Genomic DNA, 22,422 nt, shown 5'->3' with positions numbered 1-22,422 from the left:
CTGATCAGCGTGGAAACCTACGTACGTGGCCGGTGACGAATCACCTCTTAAATTGGCAGTAAACTGCCCTTCAATCATATGGGGACGAATCCCCCTTAAATTGTCACACTACTTCAACTTCCAACATAAAATATTTTTATTGCTCAACTTAAACATTAAATCATGCATAAAATATTATTTCATGAATGCATGTACTTGAATAAAATGTGTGTCCATCATATATATTTAATTTAATTTCTTATTAACATATAAATATTAAAATAACTCAAATGCATAAAAATAATTAAATATATAATCAGGACACATGCAAATTTTCTCATGGATGGTCCTGGACTGCTGGCCCTAACACTCAAGCCCATTAACTTAAAACTGGCCCATTAACATACTTAAGCCCATTATTTCAAAATTTAAGCCCAAATAATTATTCTAAGCCCAATTAAATTAATAAAGCCCATTAAAATTACACTAAGCCCAATAACACTTAAACTGGCCCATTGGGCCCAAAAACCCAAAGACTGGCCCATTAACTTTTATGGGCCCAAAAGCCCATAAAATAAATAGACTAACTTAATTAAAATTTTAAAAGTCCAAATAAAATTATTTGGGAGTCCAAATAATTTTATTTCAACTTATTTGACTCAAAAACACATAAATTTGTAAAATACTTTAAAAATAAAATACTCGAGCCCGGCCCACCAAACTCGGACCCGGACTCACTAACCCGACCCACTACCTAACCGACCCGACCCGGACCACTCAGACCCGACCCAGACCCCTAACCTAGCCCAACCCGATCCCCCCTCTCCCATAGCCTCTCGGCCGTGAGCAGCAGGCCCTCTTGGCCTGCTGCCGGCCGGCTCCGGCCGCCCCTGGCCGGAGCGCCGCCGCCCGGACGTAGCCCACGTCCGGGCGGACCTAACCCAGCCAGGCCCCAACCCTCATGCAACCAGGAACCACCGAGCCGAACCCATAATCCCGAAACCCTAACCTGCGCTCCTCTTGCCCTTCTAGCCTAACCCTGTTCGGCCGAGCCCCAACCCAGCCTTAGCCCGGTCATGGTTCGACCCCAAGGCCCCTACCAGACCCAAGGAACATCTGCCAACAGCCCTTGACCAATCTATATCAAAAAAAACGTGAACATGAAGCAAAGCATGGAAAAATTCGAACCCTTCAACCCTTTTCTGAAATAATTCGAAAGCTTTAATGCATAAACCATCAACACAATATAGATATCTGATTGGCACGAAAATTTGAAAGAAAATCATGCCTTTCACCGATTTATAGAGCAACAAGCGTGTACGACGGGCTTCGGGACGACGGGACGACGACGGGGTGTCTTGGCTGCTTGGAACCTTCGAAAAAGCTATGGAGTCACCTTGGCTTGAGGAAGAAGATGAAGATGAAGATGGAGAATGGGGGTGGTGTCGGCTGATGCTTGGAAAGGAGGAAGGGGTCGGCTAGTAGGTTTAGGTTTTAGTTTAATTAGGAAATAGGGTAATTAATTATATAATTAAGAATATAACATATATATAAAATATAACTTAATTAAAATTCTAAAAGAAACCTTTAAAATCTGAAACATAAAATAAAATCTCGAAATATAATTTTAGGGGAATTTTAAAAATAGTAAAAAGTCAATATTTTGGCTAATTTTTGAATAAAAAGGACTCCTAAAATTATATAAAATTAAATACTTAAAATTTTGAGATAATAAAACTCAAAATAATATTTTAAGGCTCTAATAAGGCTCATAAAATAATTTGGGTGGAAAGTTGTCATCTCGTCCGTCCACGGTCCCGTCTACGCGATTAAATAATAAAAATACTAAAAATCATAAAAATCACTAATTATGGGTTAAATGCTTAAAAATAAATTAAATCATGCATAAATAATTCACATAATTATTTAACCCATAAATCATAAATTTAAATAATTAAATATCCTAATTATGCAGGCGGATTTATGTAATTAAAAATACCGGGTGTTACATACCGAATATTGATCAGTTGAGGACTGAGATCCTGACAGAGGCTCACACATCTCCGTATTCCATTCATCCAGGAAGTACAAAGATGTATAAAGATTTGCAGACGTTGTATTGGTGGCCCGACATGAAGAGTGATATCGCACGATTCGTATCTGAGTGCTTGACTTGTCAGCAGGTCAAGGCAGAGCATCAGCGTCCAGCAGGGTTGCTTAATCCTCTACCCATTCCGGTATGAAAGTGGGAGAACATCACGATGGACTTTGTAGTTGGCCTTCCGAGGAGTACTAGAGGGTGTACAGCTATTTGGGTGATCGTGGACAGACTCACCAAGTCAGCTCATTTCTTACCGGTAAGGACTACCTACTCCTTGAAACAGTATGCAGAGCTTTACATCAAGGAGATTGTTAGACTGCATGGCATACCAGTGTCGATAGTGTCAGACCAGGATCCGAGGTTTACATCTGCTTTTTGGAAGAGTTTGCACACAGCATTGGGGACTAGATTACTGTTCAGTACAGCTTTCCACCCCCAGACAAACGGGCAGTCTGAGAGAGTGATTCAGGTTCTCGAAGATCTATTGAGAGCTTGCGTCATTGATTTTCAGGGCTCTTGGGAGACCAGATTGTCGTTAGTGGAGTTTACCTATAACAATAGTTTCCAGGCATCTATAGGTATGGATCCTTATGCAGCTCTCTACGGGAGAAGATACAGATCTCCCGTGCATTGGGATGAGGTCGGTGAGAGGATTCTACTTGGTCCTGAGATTGTACAGCAGACTGCAGACATTGTGATTCAGATTCGAGATCGTATGAGGACTGCTCAGAGTCGTCAGAAGAGTTATGCTGATACTCGACGACGAGATCTTGAATTTGCTGTTGGGGATCATGTGTTTCTGAAGATATCACCTATGAAAGGGGTGATGAGATTTGGTCGAAGAGGTAAGCTGAATCCGAGATATATTGGGACATTTGAGATCTTGGAGAGAGTTGGCACTTTGGCATACCGATTAGCACTACCGCCAGGGCTTGCAGCAGTGCACGACGTCTTCCATGTATCCATGTTGCGGAGATATGTCTCGAATCCGGCACATGTACTGGATTACGAGCCTTTGAGGTTAGCACCGGATCTAGTATTTGAGGAGAGACCTGTTTGGATCTTAGCCAGAGAGGAGCGGAGATTGAGGACGCGTGTCATACCGATGGTCAAAGTCCAGTGGTTGAATCACTCCGAGGAGGAAGCCACTTGGGAGACCGAGGCCGACATGAGAACTCGCTACCCAGAGCTATTCGGGTAAGTACTTTAATTTTGAGGACGAAATTCAATTTAAGGGGGGGAGAATTGTAACACCCGAAAATTTTTAATACGTAAATTTGCACGCATAATTAAGGAAAATAATTATTTAAAATTTATATTTTGGGTTAAATGTATTTATATGATATTATGTGAAATATATGCATGATTTAAATTTATTTTAGCATTTAACCCGCAATTATGGTATTTTTAGATTTTTAAGGAATTAATTGTTTTGATCGCGTAGACGGGACCGTGGACGGACGAGATACCAAAATTCTTAGCCAAAAATATTTTATGAATTTTATGAGCCTTAAAATAATATTTTAAGGTATTTTGTCAAGAAAATTTTAGTATTTAGTTATATATTTATATTAAGGGTTGATTTTTAGCCAAAATAAGTCATTTTAATGACTTTTATTAATATTTAAAAATTCCCTATTTTAATATTTCGGGATTTGAGTTTTAGTATCAGATTATTATTATTATTAGGAGTTTTAAATAAAGTTTTGTTGGTATATTATCTTTATGTTGATTATTATTATTTATTTAAACTATTATCTACTCAAAAATTTAAACCTAAAACTAATTCCTTCAACCGATCAAAACCTTTCCTAGCCGCCTCCCACCTTTCTTCATTAGCCTCCACCATCGTTTTTGACAGAAAACATCAACCCCATAGCCGATCAAGCTCAAGTTTGGTGGATTTTGGTCCGTTCGTTGTCCCGGAGCCCTTATACGCATCAACCTATTTTAAACAATTATAAAGGCATGTTTAAATCCTTCTTTTGGCACCATATAAGCTATTAATCATGCATGATGTTTTTATCTCAGATTTCATATGAATATTTCGAATTTATGCAATTTTATTGATGTTTGGTGCATGTTTGAGTTTTACTTGCCATGGTTCACGTTTTAGTCAGCATGGCTCGGTCCAGGGGCTTGGGGCTCGGGTCAGTGGTGAGTTAGGGTCCTAAGGATCGAACCATGGTTAGGTTATAGGCTGGTAAGGGGGTTGGCCGATCAGAAACTGGTTTAAGGGGCTGTTGGTGGCAGTTTAGGGTTTTCTGGAAGGAGGGCTCGGCTGGTCATGCCAGGCCATGACCCAGCCGAGCCAAGGTAGGGTTCGAACCGGCAGGACCCTGGGAAGGTCCTGTCAACGGCACTCCGGCCGGCCATGGCCGGAGCAAGGCAACAGCAGCCCTGGAGGGGCTGCTGCTCGCGCAGCAAAGGGAAGGGGAAGGGGGTCACGGGTTGGGCTGGGTTTTGGGGATGGGTCGGGTTTGGGTAGTCCGGGTTGGGTCTGGTAGGTCTAGGGTCGGGTCAGTAGGGTTTGGGTCCGGGTTAGGTGGGCCGGGCTTGGGTTTTTTAATTTTTAGTTAATTAAGAGTTTAATTGGTTTTTGGGCTTTAAAAATTAGTTAGAAAATTATTTGGGCCTCCAAATAATTTTATTTGGGCCTTAAATAATTTATTTAAGTTAGCCCAATGAGTTTTATGGGCTTGAGAGCCCATAAATATTTTTGGGTCAGTCAGTGGATTTTTGGGCCAGTCTAGAATTTTATTGGGTTTAATTAATTTAATGGGCTTAAATATTTTTATTTAGACCCAGTTAAGTTAATCAAGTTATTTGGGCTAAGATATGATTATTGGGCTTTAATTTAAGTTTAATGGGCTTAGAGTGAGTGACCAGCAGTCTGGACCAACCCATGAAAAATAACTAAGTCCGGAATATATATTTAATTATTTTTATGCATGAAGTTTATATTTTAAGTATTAGTATATTTATTATGAAAATAAATTAAATATATATTACGAACATATTTTCAGTGCATGCATTCATGAAAAATTTACATGTTATGATTATGATCAAGTGTTGAGCAAAATATTTTTATGATGGAAATTGAAGTAGTGTGACAGCACAGATGTGGTTATCCACTATTTATGTTAAGAGGTAGTTTACTACCAGCACAGAGGTGATTTATCACCGCCACGTACGTTGGTTCAGGAGACTGGTCAGTCGGCACAGATTTAGTCACACTTCCTGATAGGACCATATTATGTTTAAAAATGTCGTGCTCAACTATATTATGTATGCTTATGATGTTAAGTTATGTTTACGTGAATAAGATCAGTGTTGTTTATGGCAAGATGATGAAATATTTTATGCATGCATGTACATGTATATATATTAGTAAAATTATGTGATGCATTATTTTTAACCTTGTTATAAAGGATTAGGCATGTTGAGCCCCTAGGCTCACTACTCTTATATGGTGCAGGTGAGTCAGATGATTTTGATGTTGCTCCTACCGGTGGCGAGGACGTATGAGCGAGCTGGTAGTGGACCCCGTGACCGTCGCAGATTTTAGTTGATATTTAAGAAACATTTATTTTATTATGCTGAGTTTTTAAACAAGTTCTTCTTTTTATTATTTTATTTATGGGAATTTTTAATTATCAAACTTAGTATTTTTATTTCTTGCATAAGGATATTTTCAGCAATTAATTAAGTTATTTTTATGTAGTAATATTATTTCTTTTATGTTTATACATATATGTATGGGCGTATATGTATAGTATTATTTTAAAAAAAATTCCGCATTTATTAGTAGTAGACGTTTCAACCGCCCCCTGTTACGCCGTCGCCGCCTACGGCCCCTGCTTCTACTGCACATGCCGAGAAACCTGAGAAGTTCTCCGGTACTGACTTCAAAACATGGCAGCAAAAGATATTGTTTTACCTCACAACACTTCATCTTGCGAGGTTTTTGAAGGAAGTTGTTGTTCCGGCACCGGATGCTGACACACAAGCAAGGTCTGCTTTCGATGCATGGTCTCACATCGACTTCTTGTGCCGGAACTACATTCTGAATGGGTTGGATAATACGTTGTATAGCGTATACTCTGCAACCAAAACTGCTAAGGAATTGTGGGATTCCTTGGAGAAAAAATACAAGACCAAGGATGCTGGCACAAAGAAGTTTGTAGTCGAAAAATTTCTCGAATTCAAGATGGTTGATACCAAGACGGTGATTAGCCAAGTGCAAGATTTCCAAATCATCCTCCATGACATAATGGCTGAAGGGGTGATGATCAGTGAATCCTTCCAAGTTGCTGCGCTAATCGAAAAACTACCGCCTTTATGGAAGGAGTTTAAAAACTATTTGAAGCATAAACGCAAAGAAATGGGGCTCGAGTACTTGATCGTTAGGCTGCGAATTGAGAAAGACAATCGCAAAGCAGAGATCAAAACTGGTAAGATGCCGATGGAAGCAAAGACAAACTTGGTAGAGCCAAACGCTACGAAAAAAAGAAAATAGTTTGGAAAATATGTGAAGCAAGGGAAGAATAAGAAGTTAAATGAAACTTGTTGGAACTGTGGGAAGACGAACCACAAAGCCAAGTATTGTCGCTTACCGAAGAAGGACAATCAGTACCGGACAAATGTGGTCCAACACAAATCTGTGCCTATTGATTTGTCCGAGATAGATCTGTCAGCAGTAGTCTTCGAGACTAACATGGTTGATCATCCTAGAGAATGGTATATCGACACTGGAGCAACACGACATGTTTGTGTTGACAAGGAGTTATTCTCGAAGTATACTCCTATAAGTGGAAGACAACTCTATAGGATAAAAGTGCAACCTGTGCAAGTAGTGAGGTAAAGTTTTAACAAACTTTTAATGATTCCTATATTTCTTTAAGAAATAGAGTATGACAGGATACTCATATAATAGGAGGTCACCTATTTTAGTGTGAAGACGGGCCGCTTCAACGAAACACTTAAGAATCCAAGATGTTGTGCAGGGCCAAAATGGACAAAACCATGAGAACAAATAAATTGTGAGAAAATTTATTGTGTGAATACTGTTGTCTTAGTTTACATCAACGGCTGAATAGTTCAAAACATCACCTTTACTAGGCAGCCTAGTAAATCCGATAGTATTTCACTAAAGAAGGTTCAAAGCCGCAAGCTACCTCTCCCCATGCAATAATTTTTCGCAAGAAACTCTGTTTTAACATATGCATACATATTCGCATAAATCACATTCATGTGGGGGATTGTTGGAAAATTTGTTTGGACAAATGTTGGAAAAATGGATGGTAAATGAGATGGTGAATGAGGCTTTATGTTCATTGTCCCACATTGATAAAATGTGGGAATGAATGACACTATATAATGTCAAAGTTTAGACAGTGGGTTGGGTCCCCAAGGGGTACCCATGTTTGTTAAGGGGAGCGGACCTAGTCTGGGCTAGGTTCGAACCATTAGCCACACGTCGTCCATCCGACCGGCCGGTCGGCTTGGCTCGGCACGGCACAGCATGGACGTGGGCGTAGGTTGGGCTGGCTTTGACATGAATAAAAATTTTTTGGACAAAATAAATTAATTATTTTATTAAGTATTTTGTTTCCGGAAAGTCAATTTGCATTTCAGATGAAAGTATGCAACTCTTCAGCCCGTATCTGTGCAAATTTTTGGTCCGAACCAGTGCATTTTTTCGGCTGAAAGAGTGCATCATTTCGGTCCTAACCATTGCAACTTTTTGGCCATGTATGCATCGAAGTGGTGCGACTGTCCGAGGCATCCTTCCAACATCTATAAATAGACCCCTTCTGTGATCATTCATACTCGCTCATTTCTGATTCTCTCTTTCTCTCTTGCATACTCATACATTTCGAGTCTGAGTTTCTTAAACACTTTCAAGTGTTCGTAGTGCTTCGATTTTGTAGTGCTACTAATCAAAGTTGGAGATAGCGTTCTATCTTGGGAGACACTTTGATCAACCCATAAGCACCTAGGCGGACAAATTTGTCTTAAAGATAGAGAGTCAAATTCTCGGCCCGCTATCGTCTCTGTTGCTGCGTGCATGCGGCTGAAAAAGTTCATAACACTTTGTTCCTTCGAAAGCTGATACTTCGCTATTTGTTTTGTCTGTGTACGGAGAGAGCGATCTGTATGAATCTGATTGCTTGATTTTGTGCTCCGACTATGATTTTGATTTGTCTATGTACGGAGTGAGAGATTTTTTTTTCTGTTTATGCTTTTGAAACTGATATATTTTGTGGTCCTGTCACATCGTAGGTTCCTGGTTTTTATTTCCTAAACTAACTTTCTTTGAAATCTGCTTATGCATCATGTTGTATCATTTATTGACAGTAAAGTGGATATTTATTCCTAATAATCCATCTCATGCATCATATTTAATTCATTTGGTGCTACATTATTTATTGGTTTTTTCCATACCTGAATACATAGTAATTGGTGATGTGAGGAGTGAGGGGAAGAGGATTAATGCTTGGGGTTGAACTGGTCACAGATCGCCAACTGAAGACCCTTGCAAAGATGGAAATTCTTCAAGTGATGGAGCAAATGAAAGGTACCTCATTTTCTGTCCCTTCCTAAGTTTATTCGTGCCCATGAAACACAACTATTTCCAATGGTGATAACATTAAATTTGAGTGTCAAGATATGAGAGTACTCATCGGCAAAGGAGGCTTCCACGGAAATGTTTTCAGAATTACACCTCCACTCTGCTTCAATAGAGATGATGCTGGTAAATGACAATAATTCCAGCTAATACTTACATGCCGTTTGTTTATACTTTACTGATGTAATTGTTATTTGTTCATGATACAAACTTTGTTGTTGATGTAATGGACCTTTGCAATGACCAAATTGTGAAAAGGGCCATCAAGTTCTGCTGAATCCTTTGCTTCTTCAATGATGACTTTTGTCAATTAATATTTTAAAGTTAACAAATGAGTTATTAAAAATTTCTTGCAAAGTGCATGATGCTTTCATATCCAATTTATTTTTGTAGATGGCTGCTGTGATGAGAGATATTATGCAACATGTGTCGAATGCTTCCGAATGTACTCGTGGGCATCAATCACCATCGAATCGAGACGGTAGTAGTTAGAACGGAAGGGATGAATACTTTTGTTTATAACACCATTACAAACTAATGTTGTTATTTTGTATTTGGTTTGTAAGGATTATATTGTGATTTTGTGGAATGAAATGTGGATGTTTTTAAGTTGGTTTATTTATTTGTTGTTGCTGATTAATCGATGCATTTTGTAGTGGAAAAGTTGAGATTTGGCTGTCAAAAGGTTCACTGTGTAAAAGGAATAAAAACAGGTATTTAGGAGCGGTTATAACCGCTCCTATATAAAATTGTACAAACTTTAATTAAACCCGCTCCTGTACATTTCTTTAGCATCGATTATTACAACCGCTTTAATTGATAATTTACACAAGCGGTCCAGACACCGCTCTAATATTCACCTTTTAGAGCATTTGTAAACTGCTCGTACGGAGATCTATAAAAGCGGTGTTTAAAACCTCTCTAAAACATAAATTGTTTAGAAGCACTTATAAACCGCTCTAAAACGTTATATATTAGAGCGGTTATTATTAATTTATGAACGCTTACTATATACGATTGAATTGGACCTACGATCGGCAACACCAAGAGCGTTTTGTAAACCGATGGAAAATCTATTAGAGCGGTCAATAACCGCTCCTAAAGGCCTATGTAAACGCTGCTATAAATTTTTTTTTTTTGTAGTGCCAGTTGCGTGTGCGATATAATACATGAATATTTTATGAGTTTTTATTCATGAAATAATGTATTATTAGTAATTGAAAATTAATTATTGGGAAGATAATAAAAATTTAATATGTTAATGTAATTAAATTGATATTTGAGATATATATGTTTGAAATTATGTAATCATAGAAGCATAAATGATACAACTAGTTGAAAAAAAAGATTGAAAATGTTAGTGAAAAAAAGAAGTTGAGAAAAATGTGGACAAAAAAAGATAGAATTGGAATATGATTTTTGGTATGTCATGACACAAAAAAAAAAGTTATTATAAAGCACTCAACTTTTATATAATAGTATTGATAAAGATTTTATAAATATTCTCTAACCAATGGAGACTTTCGGATAGGACGAGTTGAGCAACGATCCGGGCCCACCATGAGAGAGGTTCTCAATTATTTATAGAAATTAATAATTACATTAATACCTGTGTAATTTTAATTTATTAAACAAAATGATATAACATAAAACTGAAAATATATTTTCATGGCAAAACCATTCTCCAATTAGGCTAAATCACCACATAATCTCATAATTTTGTATGAAGTAACAAATTTTTTACTAATAAGTAACAATTTTTTACAAATTTTATAAGAAATAACAAAAAAAAAATTTCAGATTCTTTGTTTATTAATTGATTGCATAATTATTATGTCAATTTATATTACATTAATTTATTTTTTCTCTCTTATATACACGTTTATGTTGTTCTATTTTGACTTCAGCATTTATTACTATTTTAGGTAGTTCATGGAAATATTTAAATAATTTCATTATTGCACAAATATTATTTATTATAAAATGTCAAAAACATATCATTTTTGGAAAAAAAAAAAAAAAAAAAACATATCATTTTTGGTGCCCTTGCAGTGGTCTCCTCTGACTATGGGATCAGCTTAAATAAGCTATTACAAATTAATATAATTAAATCTTATTTGAGAATCACCATGAATCAATAAAGATTTTATGATTTAAAATTATATGCATTGAAAAGGCGTATTGGAAAACATATATTTTATATGTCGATATAATTTATGACTTTGTTTTAAAAAATGTGACAAGAATACATTTTATGTAATATTGGTTATTGAATAAGTTATATTGAAAATTTATATAAAATATTTTTTCTAATATGTGGTTTATTCAGTTACATATCATGATTTATTTTGATTACGATATTCGATTACTTTATACATATAATTTTATATTCGCATGAACTTCTCGGAAAACTCTTGGTTTTGTGCGGATCGAAGAGATTAGAGGACGGATACTTACACTGTTTAAGTAGGATACCTTTTCTTGATTTTCTAAAATAGATTTTGTTTCATAATATTTTTTTCTTCAACATTTCAAATCATAGATGATTTGATTAGGACCAATATAGGTTATTTTATAGTAATGATATGACAGATGCACCAAATTAATAATTAATAATTCGTGGTTCTTTACAAATGTTGACACTGTGTCTAATTATTGTCAACATATGTGTGGATATTAACGTACTTGGCCATTGGCTCACGCATTTCACGGTTTATTACTATTTGAAAAACAACTCATCTAACTTGTCTTTCTCTTCTGTTTTTCATCATACGATTTTTCAAAATTAAATCTTATCCTCGTACGTAGCTCTGTTTTTTAATTGGTTTTTAATATTTTTTTTTATTAAATACTTACATCACATCAGACACATTAAAAATATTCAATAAGTTTCGATGTTACATCAACGTTCTACGGAATCATATTAGGTAGTGTGTGCAACCTCTAAAAATAAGTGATTATGATTTTTTTTATTAACAAATTATGGAAAAAAAAATTATAATAACTTATATTTAGAGATCGCATGCGAACACTACCATAGTGTTCTGACAAAACATGACTAAAAACAATGAAAAGCCAAGATTAAAACTGTTGAATTGGTGCCTGCAAAGTTGGATCTGGGCCATGCAGATGCTCAAAGGAGACTGGAGGTGATTTAAAAGGAAGTTTATTGGGTTGGATTCTAACTCATAACAATGGCCAAGGGGTGAGTTAGACCAAGGCCCAATAAACGTTTTCCAAAGCCTATGAGCTAAAATCAAGATCTAGAGAAGCGATCAAAGAGAGGAGAAGAACAAAGAGGAATTCAGTGAAGCTCTCTGTTATAAATTCCTTGCAACTTTGTAATCGATCTTGTCGAACAACGTAAATCTGTCTTGTTAATTTCTTGCATTGTTTTGATTCTAATTCAATTGATTGTGTTTGTTAGCTATTGATTGATTCTTGTGAAAGAGCGATTGTGTATTTTTTGATATAGCTCTGATATCAAAGTGAAGTTGGTTTCTGTGTATTGGGTGAGTTTCATGAGTCATTGATCGATTGCATAAAAAATACTAAACCTTAACTCTTAGAATTGAAAATTATATAGTAATAATGTTTTTTAAAATGTTAATAGGCTAATGCATCCCTCAGTTTTTTAAAATGTAGCACATTTCACCCCTATGTTATACAAACTCGGACACATTTATACCCTCTCATAGGGGTTTTTATGCTAATTTTTTTAAAACATAGGGTCTAACATGCTATTAATTTTACACAGGGTGTTTTATGCCTTTTAGACTTTTCACGGGAGGTGTGAATGCAATTAACCCCAAATTATATATATATATATATTTTAAAGACATCTTACAAGACGAAGATAATATTTTCTTTGATAAAAATACTTTGGTTTTTTTTTTAGCAAAACTTGTAAATATTATTACAAGCAATCGTTCGTTTCAAGTTTTACAAACCGATGTGGAAACTTACCATTCCTCCAAACAAACACAAAAAAAAAAAAAAAAAAAAAAAGAAGAAGAAGAAGAAAAAGAACCAACAAAAATAAAATAAAAAAAAATAAAAAAAATCTTATGTGCTATACTATTAGCAATCTATTCTCATGTACGAAATCAGAAATAATAGGTTCCTTCACTCTCGTAATTTTATAAAAGGTACTTTGTTTTTTAATAATGGAGAGAAGAAAACTTTTTGTACAGTACTTATTACGTGTTCATTTATCTTCTCTAACTAAGGGCGACCTTGAGGTAGGCCCAAAGCCCATCATGAGAGTGCCCTCAATTATTTTTATAAATTAGTAATTACATTAGTTTTTTTTTGGAAGTACAATTACATTAGTAATTACATTATTACTATATAATTTTAGTTAATTAAAAGTGATATAACAAAAAAAAAACGTGTTTTTTTTGGCAAAAACCTCACTCTAATTGGATTAAACTACCACATATCTCGTAATTTCATAAAAGGTAAAACAAATTCAGTTTTTTTTTGTTTATTAATTGATTGTTGGATCATTTATTATATTAACTAGTACTCGGACTAACGCGTTGCGTGCTGTTCATTTTTTTAAATTTAAAATAAAAATAATAAATAGTGAAATTTAAAAAATGACATTTTTGTAATAAATATCCATAAAAAACCAAAAAAATATATTGAAAGTGACATTTTCGTAAATAATTAGTTATCAATAAATAAAATAAAATGACATTTTGATAATTAAATATATATTAAAGTACAAACAAATAAAAAAATTGATCATACCAATATACCAACCCCTCACCTTTAATAGAATAGTAATTATATCACTACAACAAATATAGGTTTTCGCAGCGCGAAATCAATGGCACAAAATAAAAGCATGCCGTTGTTGTTGTTATTTACAGCGTACACATTTGTGTGTGCTGCTAATGTATTAATATCCGATAAAAATAACGGCTTGCAATTATTGCATGCTGTTAATAATAGTTTCAACGGAGTAAACATAAAGGCACGCTGCAAAACAAATTATCAACAGCGTGCAATATGTACGCCGCAAATGGTGTTTAATAAAAATAGTTTTTCGACAGCTTGCAAATAAAAGCAAGCTGTTAAAACTCTTACGAACAGCGTGAAATTTTGGACGTCGTTAATTGCGTGAAATAAAATTGTTAATAGCGCGAAATAAAATTAATCCAAATAATTGATCTTATTCCACAATTCAGAGTCGGCGCCATTTCTCTCGATCTCACCCTCTCGCTCAAAACCCCAGTTCTCTCGATCTCACTCAGTTTTATCTCGTCGGTGCCCTTTCTTTCTCACCTCACTTTGATCGATCTGTAGCGCCCAAAACAGGTTCGTGCACATTTATGTTTCTTGTATTCCTAAATCGATCCTTTTTTTCTCTTTTTATCTTCCTCGATTGATTCCTCAAATCCCCAAATCGCACCGTCTCTTCGAATTGGAACCGGAAAGATTTCAAAAATCCTTTCAAGCTGGTAAAGGCTCTGTCAATTTTTCAAAAGTCTAAAGCTGGCGGAAGGCTTTGTCAATTTTGGTTAGACATACTCACAGCTGATGTTATTCCTTGATCAGAATGTTCGTTTGCAAAGACTTTGAGTGGGTTTTGATTATTTTTATTTCTTTTTTGAGGTGTGAATTCTATCATCTTTAGTGCCTACCGATTTCTCAAGTATTTCAAATTCCATCGTCTATTGTTTCTTGGTTGGAGGTGACATCTTCAGTGAGTTTGGAGACCAACATTGGCTAAAGACCCAGTTCGCTTCCTCGTCAGCGGAGCTGCAGGTATACCTTCACGAATTTTCTGCATTTTGGGTTGTTTTGGGGCAATATTAAGCTTATTGTGATGGCTGTAATTTATAGGTTGTGCTGTGACTTGTGATGTTGAGATATAAACTTGAGAACCCTTGATGAAATTTATGCGTTGTGCCTAAGAAGTAACAACACATATATATGGTAATTCTATATATAATGTGTTATGATGTTGTGATATAGATGAGGAGCAACTTGAATATATATATGTGTATCTTCTTGCATGTTGGGTCTCGCAAACAGATTTTGTAGATTAAAATCAATATGCATGTGGTTATTTTTGCAATGGATGCCTATAGCTCACGATTTAATACTTGCTGTTTTTCGCTCGCTTCACGTAATTTGTTAAGATGAAATTGTCTCTCACGATAAAAAATAGTGGAAATTGATATCTTCGTTATTTATATTGGATTCTTATATTCAATATGGATCTTCACCGGAAAAGCAGATTGTTTTACTTGAGAATACATATTTACTGTGTTTGCCTACATTTCAGTTCTTGCGATTCTGATTTTGTGTTAATTTTTTAACCATGTTTAGGATTTGGAAAGCACTTCTATCCTTGTCGCTCAATTTCGACTAATCATTTTCTTTAACTTAAAGCTTGAGTTTTTTTTTATTACAAGCAGGATTTTTTTATGGTCCGACTAGTTGAATCGGGGTTGATGTTAGTTTATATTGCTTCTTTTTGCACTTTCGCATTTTCATCAAACACTAATTTTATCTAGCCTTTGTCCAAACTCTGACTTTCGTCATGTTTGAACATGGTTTTTACGCTTGCATGACTTTTAGTTTCTTGGATCCTTTTTGAAATCATCTACAAATTATGCTTATGATGAATACGACAAGCTCTTGGAGACAAAATTAGTGAAAAAAGATGATGTATCGAATCTGATGAATCAATGATATTAGATTCCTACCTTGTGGACATTGGTGAGAAATGTGGAGGGAATAAACCTTTTAATTTAGAGCTGGTTCTTCATTAAAATATTTCAGGAGGCAAATCTTTAGTACATAAATTTAGAACTTTGTTTTTATTTCTCAAGACCCACTATAAGTAATGTTGCAGTCATCGGCTCAACATTGAATCATAAAAAGGTTTTATCATCCCTATTCTTTGCTAATATTTTTGGGCGTTTTTCCATCTTTTTGGACCAATCTTGTATTTTAAAGGAACTTAAGATGCCCATAATTCATCTCACTGTCGTTTTCCAAACTAGAAAAGGTGGCCAACTTTTGTTTTTAGTGTATCTAGAGTTAACTTATTCTTATATCTACTAAATCAAGTTTGAATCGGATTCTTTAATCAATGTTTCTTATAGGCAAAGCACTGGATACAAAAGCGTATAATTAATTGCGTACATATGTATATATATTTGTGTGTGTGATCTACGTCTACACACATATATTATTGTAAAGTTTGAAATCTCAAGATAACGATAAGAAAGTTAAAAAGAAATTAAGTTCATCATGCAACCATGGGTACAAAAATAACTCAGGTTCTGTTGGCACTTCCTTAAAGTTTTTTTCTTCTATGTTTTAATTTAGCGCTGGTTCTTCATTAAATTTTTGAGAAATTGATCAATTTTTAGTTGTATTCAAATCCAATGTTCTGTTGAAAAGATAGCGAGCCTTCTTTTGGGGAAAGCAATTGGCTGATTAACTTATGTTGATTACAAAAATTATTCGAGGTCTGTTCACGAACTTTCTCAGTGCTTTGTGCTTAAAGAATGATTGCTTTGTACACTTTTCTCCACTTATTTTGTATGTAGAAAACAATTATTTCTCGTTATTGGGCACATAAAATTTTCCATGATATGCTATTTATAGCTTTGCTATGTTCCTTGGGGTAGCAACATATATAATCGGATGAAAATGCTAGTGTCTTATCTAATACGCTTCTAGCAGTATATTGTTTTCATGACTTATTATTGTCTTCAAAATTTTGAAAACTTTCAACTCTAAATCACTCTGATATTTGTTAGTTCTTATATGGCAAGATTAATGGTTATTCTTATTTTTCAGAGTTCAAGAAAAGTGAATTGAAAAGGTACAAGCCTTCTCCTTAACCAAGTTTTCTGTACATGACGAAATCCACTGAAACAGGTAAGGCCTTGACTAGTGTTTTTTGGGTGCGTCTCTTGTTGTTATCATGTTGTGGGACTTATTTATATCTCTACCTTTTTTCAAAATTGTTTTGATGATACAAACCTGAGGCGGAGGGATTTTGGTGTTGTCATTGGCTCAGAGGGATGATATTGTCAAGGTATAAACATTTTACACTCCATAAACTATAACGGATTGAATTGTTTATATTTCTCAATCCACCCTACTTTTATACCTTTATTTTACTTCAGGTCCTTAAAAAAGGCTCAGGTGGACCATCAGTGGTCAATGTTAAACAAAGTGATCTGAAAAGTGCTTCGTTTGATAAGAAATTTCACTGTGTTAGACCACCACTCAAATAACGTATCAATTAATGACTGTGTTGGGGTTTTAGATGGTCCATTGAAGGTCTGACATTAAACTTCTAATTGGAAAGTTCAATGTCTAATATTTTCTTTGATTTTTGGAAGGCTAATATGCACAAGTGCTTATTAAATTGACATTGCAGGATAAGCAGGGGATTGCTAAAAAGATATACAAAGGGATACTGTTTTTGTGTGATGAATGTCGATAGGAGAATGATGGTTATATCTGCGTTGAATGGCAGCTATTTGAGAAAGTCAATTCTTCTGGTATTGCATCAAATGCAAAGGTTCCCACTTGGGTAGATTGAAAGTCTACACATTTTCATGTTTAGTTAGTTTATGATAGATTCATATCTTTTTTTTTTGTGTTAAGACTTATATATTGGTTCATTGAACAATTAAGTTAGTTTTATTAACTTTATATAAATTAGAGTTTAGCTTGCCCGCAATTTGTGTAAAGATCTTATTTTTTTTTCATGAATGAAATATGAATATTTAATTTGTTTAGTTTTCATTTTTTTGGTTGAATTTTTCGTTACATTTGAATCATAGAACGATATTAATGATCAATATTTTGGTTGCCAAAAATATGCTGTCAAAACTATTTTTGCAGCGTGCTAAAGTATGCCGTTAAACTCCTTTTGCGACATGTGTTGTAGGCTGCAAAAAACATTCCCATAGCGTGCCAACTCTTTCCACAGCGCGCATGGTAGGCTGTCACTGTTATATCTACAGCGGGCAATGCAGGCTACGGATGTAAGTTTCCGCAGCTTGCCACGTACGCTGTGGATGTAAGTTTTTGCAGCACGCAATGTAGGCTGCGGATATAGGTTTCCGCAGCGTGTAATGCACGCTGTCGATACTCCTAAGTTTCAACAGCTGAATTGAGGTAATTAATTAACGTGGGATAGTTCCAAATCCCAAAATCAATGCTGGTTTCAGAACTTAGCAGAAAATTTTGTTGCTCAAATTAATGTGTACGACTCTTCCATAAGCTGAGCTGATAGCATAATATTTATTTTACTAATGTTTTAGTTATACTATAAGACTTTAGCATCTCTTTTATAGACACACTTGAGCATATGAAGAGTCGTACACATGGTCACATTTTCTCATAAAAATTTCATTACTTTTGAGAATACGAAGAGAGCACATTTCCCAATATAACTGTTACAATGAAATCATTATTTGAGGAGGAACCAAGAAGTGTTGGAGAAGTCAACTGATAAAGGCGAAATTAATAGGTCAAACTCCTACAAGTAATCGAGATTCATCTTAGGAAAAGATGATGAGTCAAATTGATCCCATCAGTCCAGTGCTCCTAACTGAAGCTTTGGGGGACATCATTAATTAAGGGAGAATGTCATATTCACAAAGGAAATTGTAGCAGAAGAACTTATAAAAAGATTAACCAAATGAAACTGTAGACACTTTTTTCAGAAGGAAGAACGGAAGAGCATTTGGGTGCTGCATTTATTAATACATCTGAAAAAATTTCAATGCTCGAAAATGAAAGATACATGACAAGATTTTTGAAAATATCAAAAAGAGAAAAATTGTTGGAACCTAAGTAGTTTTGATATTGACAAAACTACATGAGCAAAACTAAAGAAGAAGACTGAACAAGTTTTCGAACAAAACTACATAAGTAAACTAAGTTGACTTTGACCAAAGCTAAACTGAAATAGGCAAAACTGAGTTGACTCTTGACCACAGTCAAACTGAAACCATCAATCGGTCAAAGAAATCAAATTGAATTCACTTGGTAAACTGCATTCAGTTTAGCGAGCTAAACTGAATCAGTCTCCAGAGAAAAACTGCTTCAACAAAGCTAGACCGAATTACCAAGACTGAACAATAGTAAGATTGAAACAGACTGCATGATCAAAACAGAACTACTTCATCAGTCTTGCACTTACGGATATAATCTTCCGTATATATGAATTTGAAATAGTTGTTGCCTGCTAAATATAAATACATATTAAAGAGTGCTTGAAAAAGAATCCGACTCCTTGGAAAAGAACTTGTGGATACATACAAGCTATCAAGAGGTAAACAAAAACCTTCAGTTTGTCAATATATATTCAGTCAAGGACTTCAAAGCTTACTTCAAAGAATACATCAAGAAACCAAAAAACACAAGAACATGTATCATTACAGCAAATCAGTGAGAATCACATTGTGCTAAGTGTTGAGTTATCATACAAGTGTTGAATTAAGTTTATCAGTTGAGGCACTGCAAATAGAGCCGTCATTTTGGGTTAGGCCCGGCCCGCCGCACATTTTAAGTGGGTTGGGTTGAATTTTTTTCAACCCAACAAAAGGTGGGCCTAGATGGGCCAACCCGCCTAGGCCCGCGACTCGCGCGGGTTGGCCCGCGGGCCTGGAGAATTAATAATTTTTTTTATTTTTATTGTGATATATGTATTTTTTAATAAAATTTGTGAATTTTTTTTGTCTTAATTACTTTATATAAAATTTACACATATGAAATCAATAATTAAAAATTCCTATTAAAATTTTTCTATTAATATTTATTTATGAAATGATATTTATAATTAATTATAATATTATTTATTTATTTTTATTTGTCATAAGCCAACCCGCGGGCCGGCCCGCCTAACCCGCAACCCACCTTGGGTTGGATTGGGTTGAGGATTTCCAGCCCGCCAGGATGGTGGGTCAGCCCGCCATCGACCCGCCAAAAGGTGGGTTTTTGGTGGGTTGGCCCGCCTCGCCTTGGGTTGACCCGTTTGACAGCTCTAACTGCAAACCTCGTTGTAACAAAAATCATTTGAGGACTGAGTTCTTGAGTCTAGGATTTCTAGGATAGGCCATGTGTAAGCCCTATTCTTGGAGTGAGCTGTTACAAAGTGTTGTAATAGTCAAATTCTTCTAGAGTAAATTATTTGAGAAGGAGATAGGGTGACGTAGAAGATTTAGCTCCAAACATCCATAAACAAATTCTTGTGATGTTTAGTTTCTGTCAAACTCTTACACAATCATTCGAACAATTTTATAATTTCAATCTGTTAGTTGACTTCATTCCGCAATTAATTAGATAAAGTTTGTTGATTAACATAGATACGAGAGAAAGAAAACCGTTCAGTTGGTTAACCTCAACCAAATTCAACTTAGTAAAGTCAAGGATCAACTGCTACACCAATTTGAGCTTGAGAAGTTAGCATTCACCTATTGAGCAGTTCCAGAGCAGTTAGAGTCACCCAAAACCGATTCTATCAACTTTGTATATATATAATTTTTTGAAAATTTTTTATAACAAAATATTGTTTAAACTAAGAAGTTATAATAAATTATAAATCATTACATATAGATCTATATAAAGTGATAGAGGATGTGTAGCTGGTGAACAAAACAGCGGTGGGTATATGTCGTATTATTACTCAGTTTTTTTTTTTTTGTATAAAAGGTTTTTTTAATTAAAAAAAATTAATTTCAAAAATACAACACGATATGAAACGGTGCACAAATACAACAAAATGCTATCACTAACAGTGTATTTCCAACGTTCGCTATAGTATTTTCAGTGTTCGCTGTTATTGAGAGTGGTATTTCGTGCCACATAGGCATCGTCCGTTGTTCGCTGTCATAGACAACGGACATAAGAATATTTGCACCATGCCCATTCTTTTTTGTTTGTTTTTTTGTTTGTTTTATTAATTATATAATTAGTAAATAATTTTGTCTATTGTTTATTTGTATTCAACATTTGTAATTTTTTTAAAATTGAAATTTAATTTGTAATTTTAATTTTTGATTTGATGATCAACTAAAACCTTATTAGGTAACAAAAAAATGTAACATAATTATTTTTGTAAAAAAATATAATTACAATTGACACAAAAATAATATTTTTTTCTATATGTTGGATATATATTTTAAATCAAATTCATGAATTTCGATTATATTCTAACAAATATATTTGTTGTTAGTGTTTGTTCTTGTGCTCAACGACGTGAATAACTTATAAAATAATGAAACGATCATTACTAAAATATTTGATAATTAGAAAAGTTTATTTAATTTTGATTAAACTTAAATAGGTATGCTCATTTTTTCAATTAGAACGATTTGTGTTTGTCCATAGAACTGAGTGGCCTCCACTGGCTCTACGTATATATCCAAACGAATTAAAATAAATTGGTAACCGCCCTACCAAAATTTTTAACTAAAAAATCGAACTTGTATTAAAAAAATATAATATAAATTAAATTAAATTTAAATTATATGTGTTTAAAAAATAAAATATAAATTTTAAAAAAAAACACAGTGGAGACCCCCCTCAGTTCTATGGACAAACACAAATCAGTCTAATTAAAAAATCGAGTAGACTTATTTAAGTTTAATCAAAATTAAATAAACCTGTTTAATTATCAAATGTTTTAGTAAATATAGACGTTTCATCGTTTTATAAGTTATTCACGTCGTTGAGTGCAAGAACAAATACTGACAACAAATATATTTGTTAGAATATAATTAAATAATTCATGAATTTGATTTAAAATTTAGGAAAAATTGCGTTTTTGGTCCTGTATGTTTGTCACTTTGCGATTTCAGTCCTTTATATTTTCATATTTCAATTTTAGTCTGCTATTTTTATTTTTTTGGCAATTTTAGTCCTTTTTCCGACGTGGCGCTGACGTGGCACCAATTCAGTGCTGATGTGGAGCTGACATGTATAGTGCCACGTAAGCATTTTTGAATAAAAGAGACCGAAATTGCCAAAAATCAGAATATGCAGGACTAAAACTGAAATGTGAAAACATAGAGGATCAAAATCGCAAAATAACAAACATACAGGACTAAATTTGCAATTTTCCCTAAAATTTATATCAAACACATAGAAAAAAATTATTACTTTTGTGTCATTTGAAATTATATTTTCTACAAAAATAATTATGTTACATTTTTAGACAAAGCACAGAAGAAAAGGATAGGTTGTATTCTTTTAAGTTCTGTTTTGACTTATAAATAACACAATTTTTGAGTCATAAGTTTTCTATAACCTATCAATATATTATTTTATTAAAAAGCAATTATTTTATTTCATAAATTATTTATTTATAAAATTATTAAGTAAAAGAAAAATTTATGCTTAATATTATTAAAATTTAATTTTATGCTTAAAAACAAGGAACTTAAGTAATTCAAATAACATAATTAGTTAAATTAAATACTATGTGTATGTTACGTATTCTTATTTTAAAAAATACTAAATTTTTACCCTTTTATTTTTATATTTAAAAAAAGGATAATTCAAGTACCTATAAATTGTTCTATTTTTTAAATGAAACTGTAGCATCCATGCACCCTCTATATATCCCGCTTGACATTATTTATTGAATTGTAGCATGCACGCTCAAATTTTTGTATGTTTGTATTTATTTTTATTTTTGCGAAAAGGGAAAAAACGCGGA

General features: G+C 34.2%; 1 protein-coding gene and 1 long non-coding RNA gene across 6 annotated transcripts; both read left to right on the top strand.

The window, feature by feature from the left end:
- Window positions 1-4,377: 4,377 nt before the first annotated feature.
- LOC140871958 (uncharacterized) lies at window positions 4,378-6,944 on the top strand. Its single transcript, XM_073274698.1, has 3 exons — window positions 4,378-4,583; window positions 6,044-6,566; window positions 6,666-6,944. Exons 1-3 carry the CDS (start codon window positions 4,378-4,380, stop codon window positions 6,942-6,944), a joined length of 1,008 nt encoding a protein of 335 aa, XP_073130799.1.
- Window positions 6,945-13,877: 6,933 nt separating this feature from the next.
- LOC140871867 (uncharacterized) lies at window positions 13,878-17,469 on the top strand. 5 transcript variants are annotated; one of them, XR_012147756.1, is made up of 6 exons: window positions 13,878-14,238; window positions 14,334-14,486; window positions 16,539-16,619; window positions 16,730-16,779; window positions 16,871-17,027; window positions 17,128-17,468. It is a non-coding gene; the product is annotated as an uncharacterized lncRNA (long non-coding RNA). The 5 variants fall into 5 exon arrangements; XR_012147754.1 differs by having other exon boundaries at window positions 13,885-14,036; window positions 14,157-14,238; window positions 16,539-16,779; window positions 17,128-17,469; XR_012147752.1 differs by having other exon boundaries at window positions 16,539-16,779; window positions 17,128-17,467.
- Window positions 17,470-22,422: the final 4,953 nt, after the last annotated feature.

Source organism: Henckelia pumila, unplaced genomic scaffold (genome assembly GCF_033568475.1).
Source record: "Henckelia pumila isolate YLH828 unplaced genomic scaffold, ASM3356847v2 CTG_461:::fragment_3, whole genome shotgun sequence".
Classification (NCBI taxonomy): Eukaryota; Viridiplantae; Streptophyta; class Magnoliopsida; order Lamiales; family Gesneriaceae; genus Henckelia; species Henckelia pumila.
The sequence above is the reverse complement of the archived record's forward strand: the minus strand, read 5'-3'. Positions and strand labels throughout refer to the sequence as shown.

Coding starts and splice junctions, on each gene's coding strand:
- LOC140871958 (XM_073274698.1), top strand. CDS start 4,378: ATGACCCAGCCGAGCCAAGGTAGGGTTCGAACCGGCAGGACCCTGGGA. Junction 4,584..6,043: donor GGTAGTCCGGGTTGGGTCTG/GTAGGTCTAGGG, acceptor TCATCTTGCGAG/GTTTTTGAAGGAAGTTGTTG. Junction 6,567..6,665: donor TGGAAGCAAAGACAAACTTG/GTAGAGCCAAAC, acceptor AACTGTGGGAAG/ACGAACCACAAAGCCAAGTA.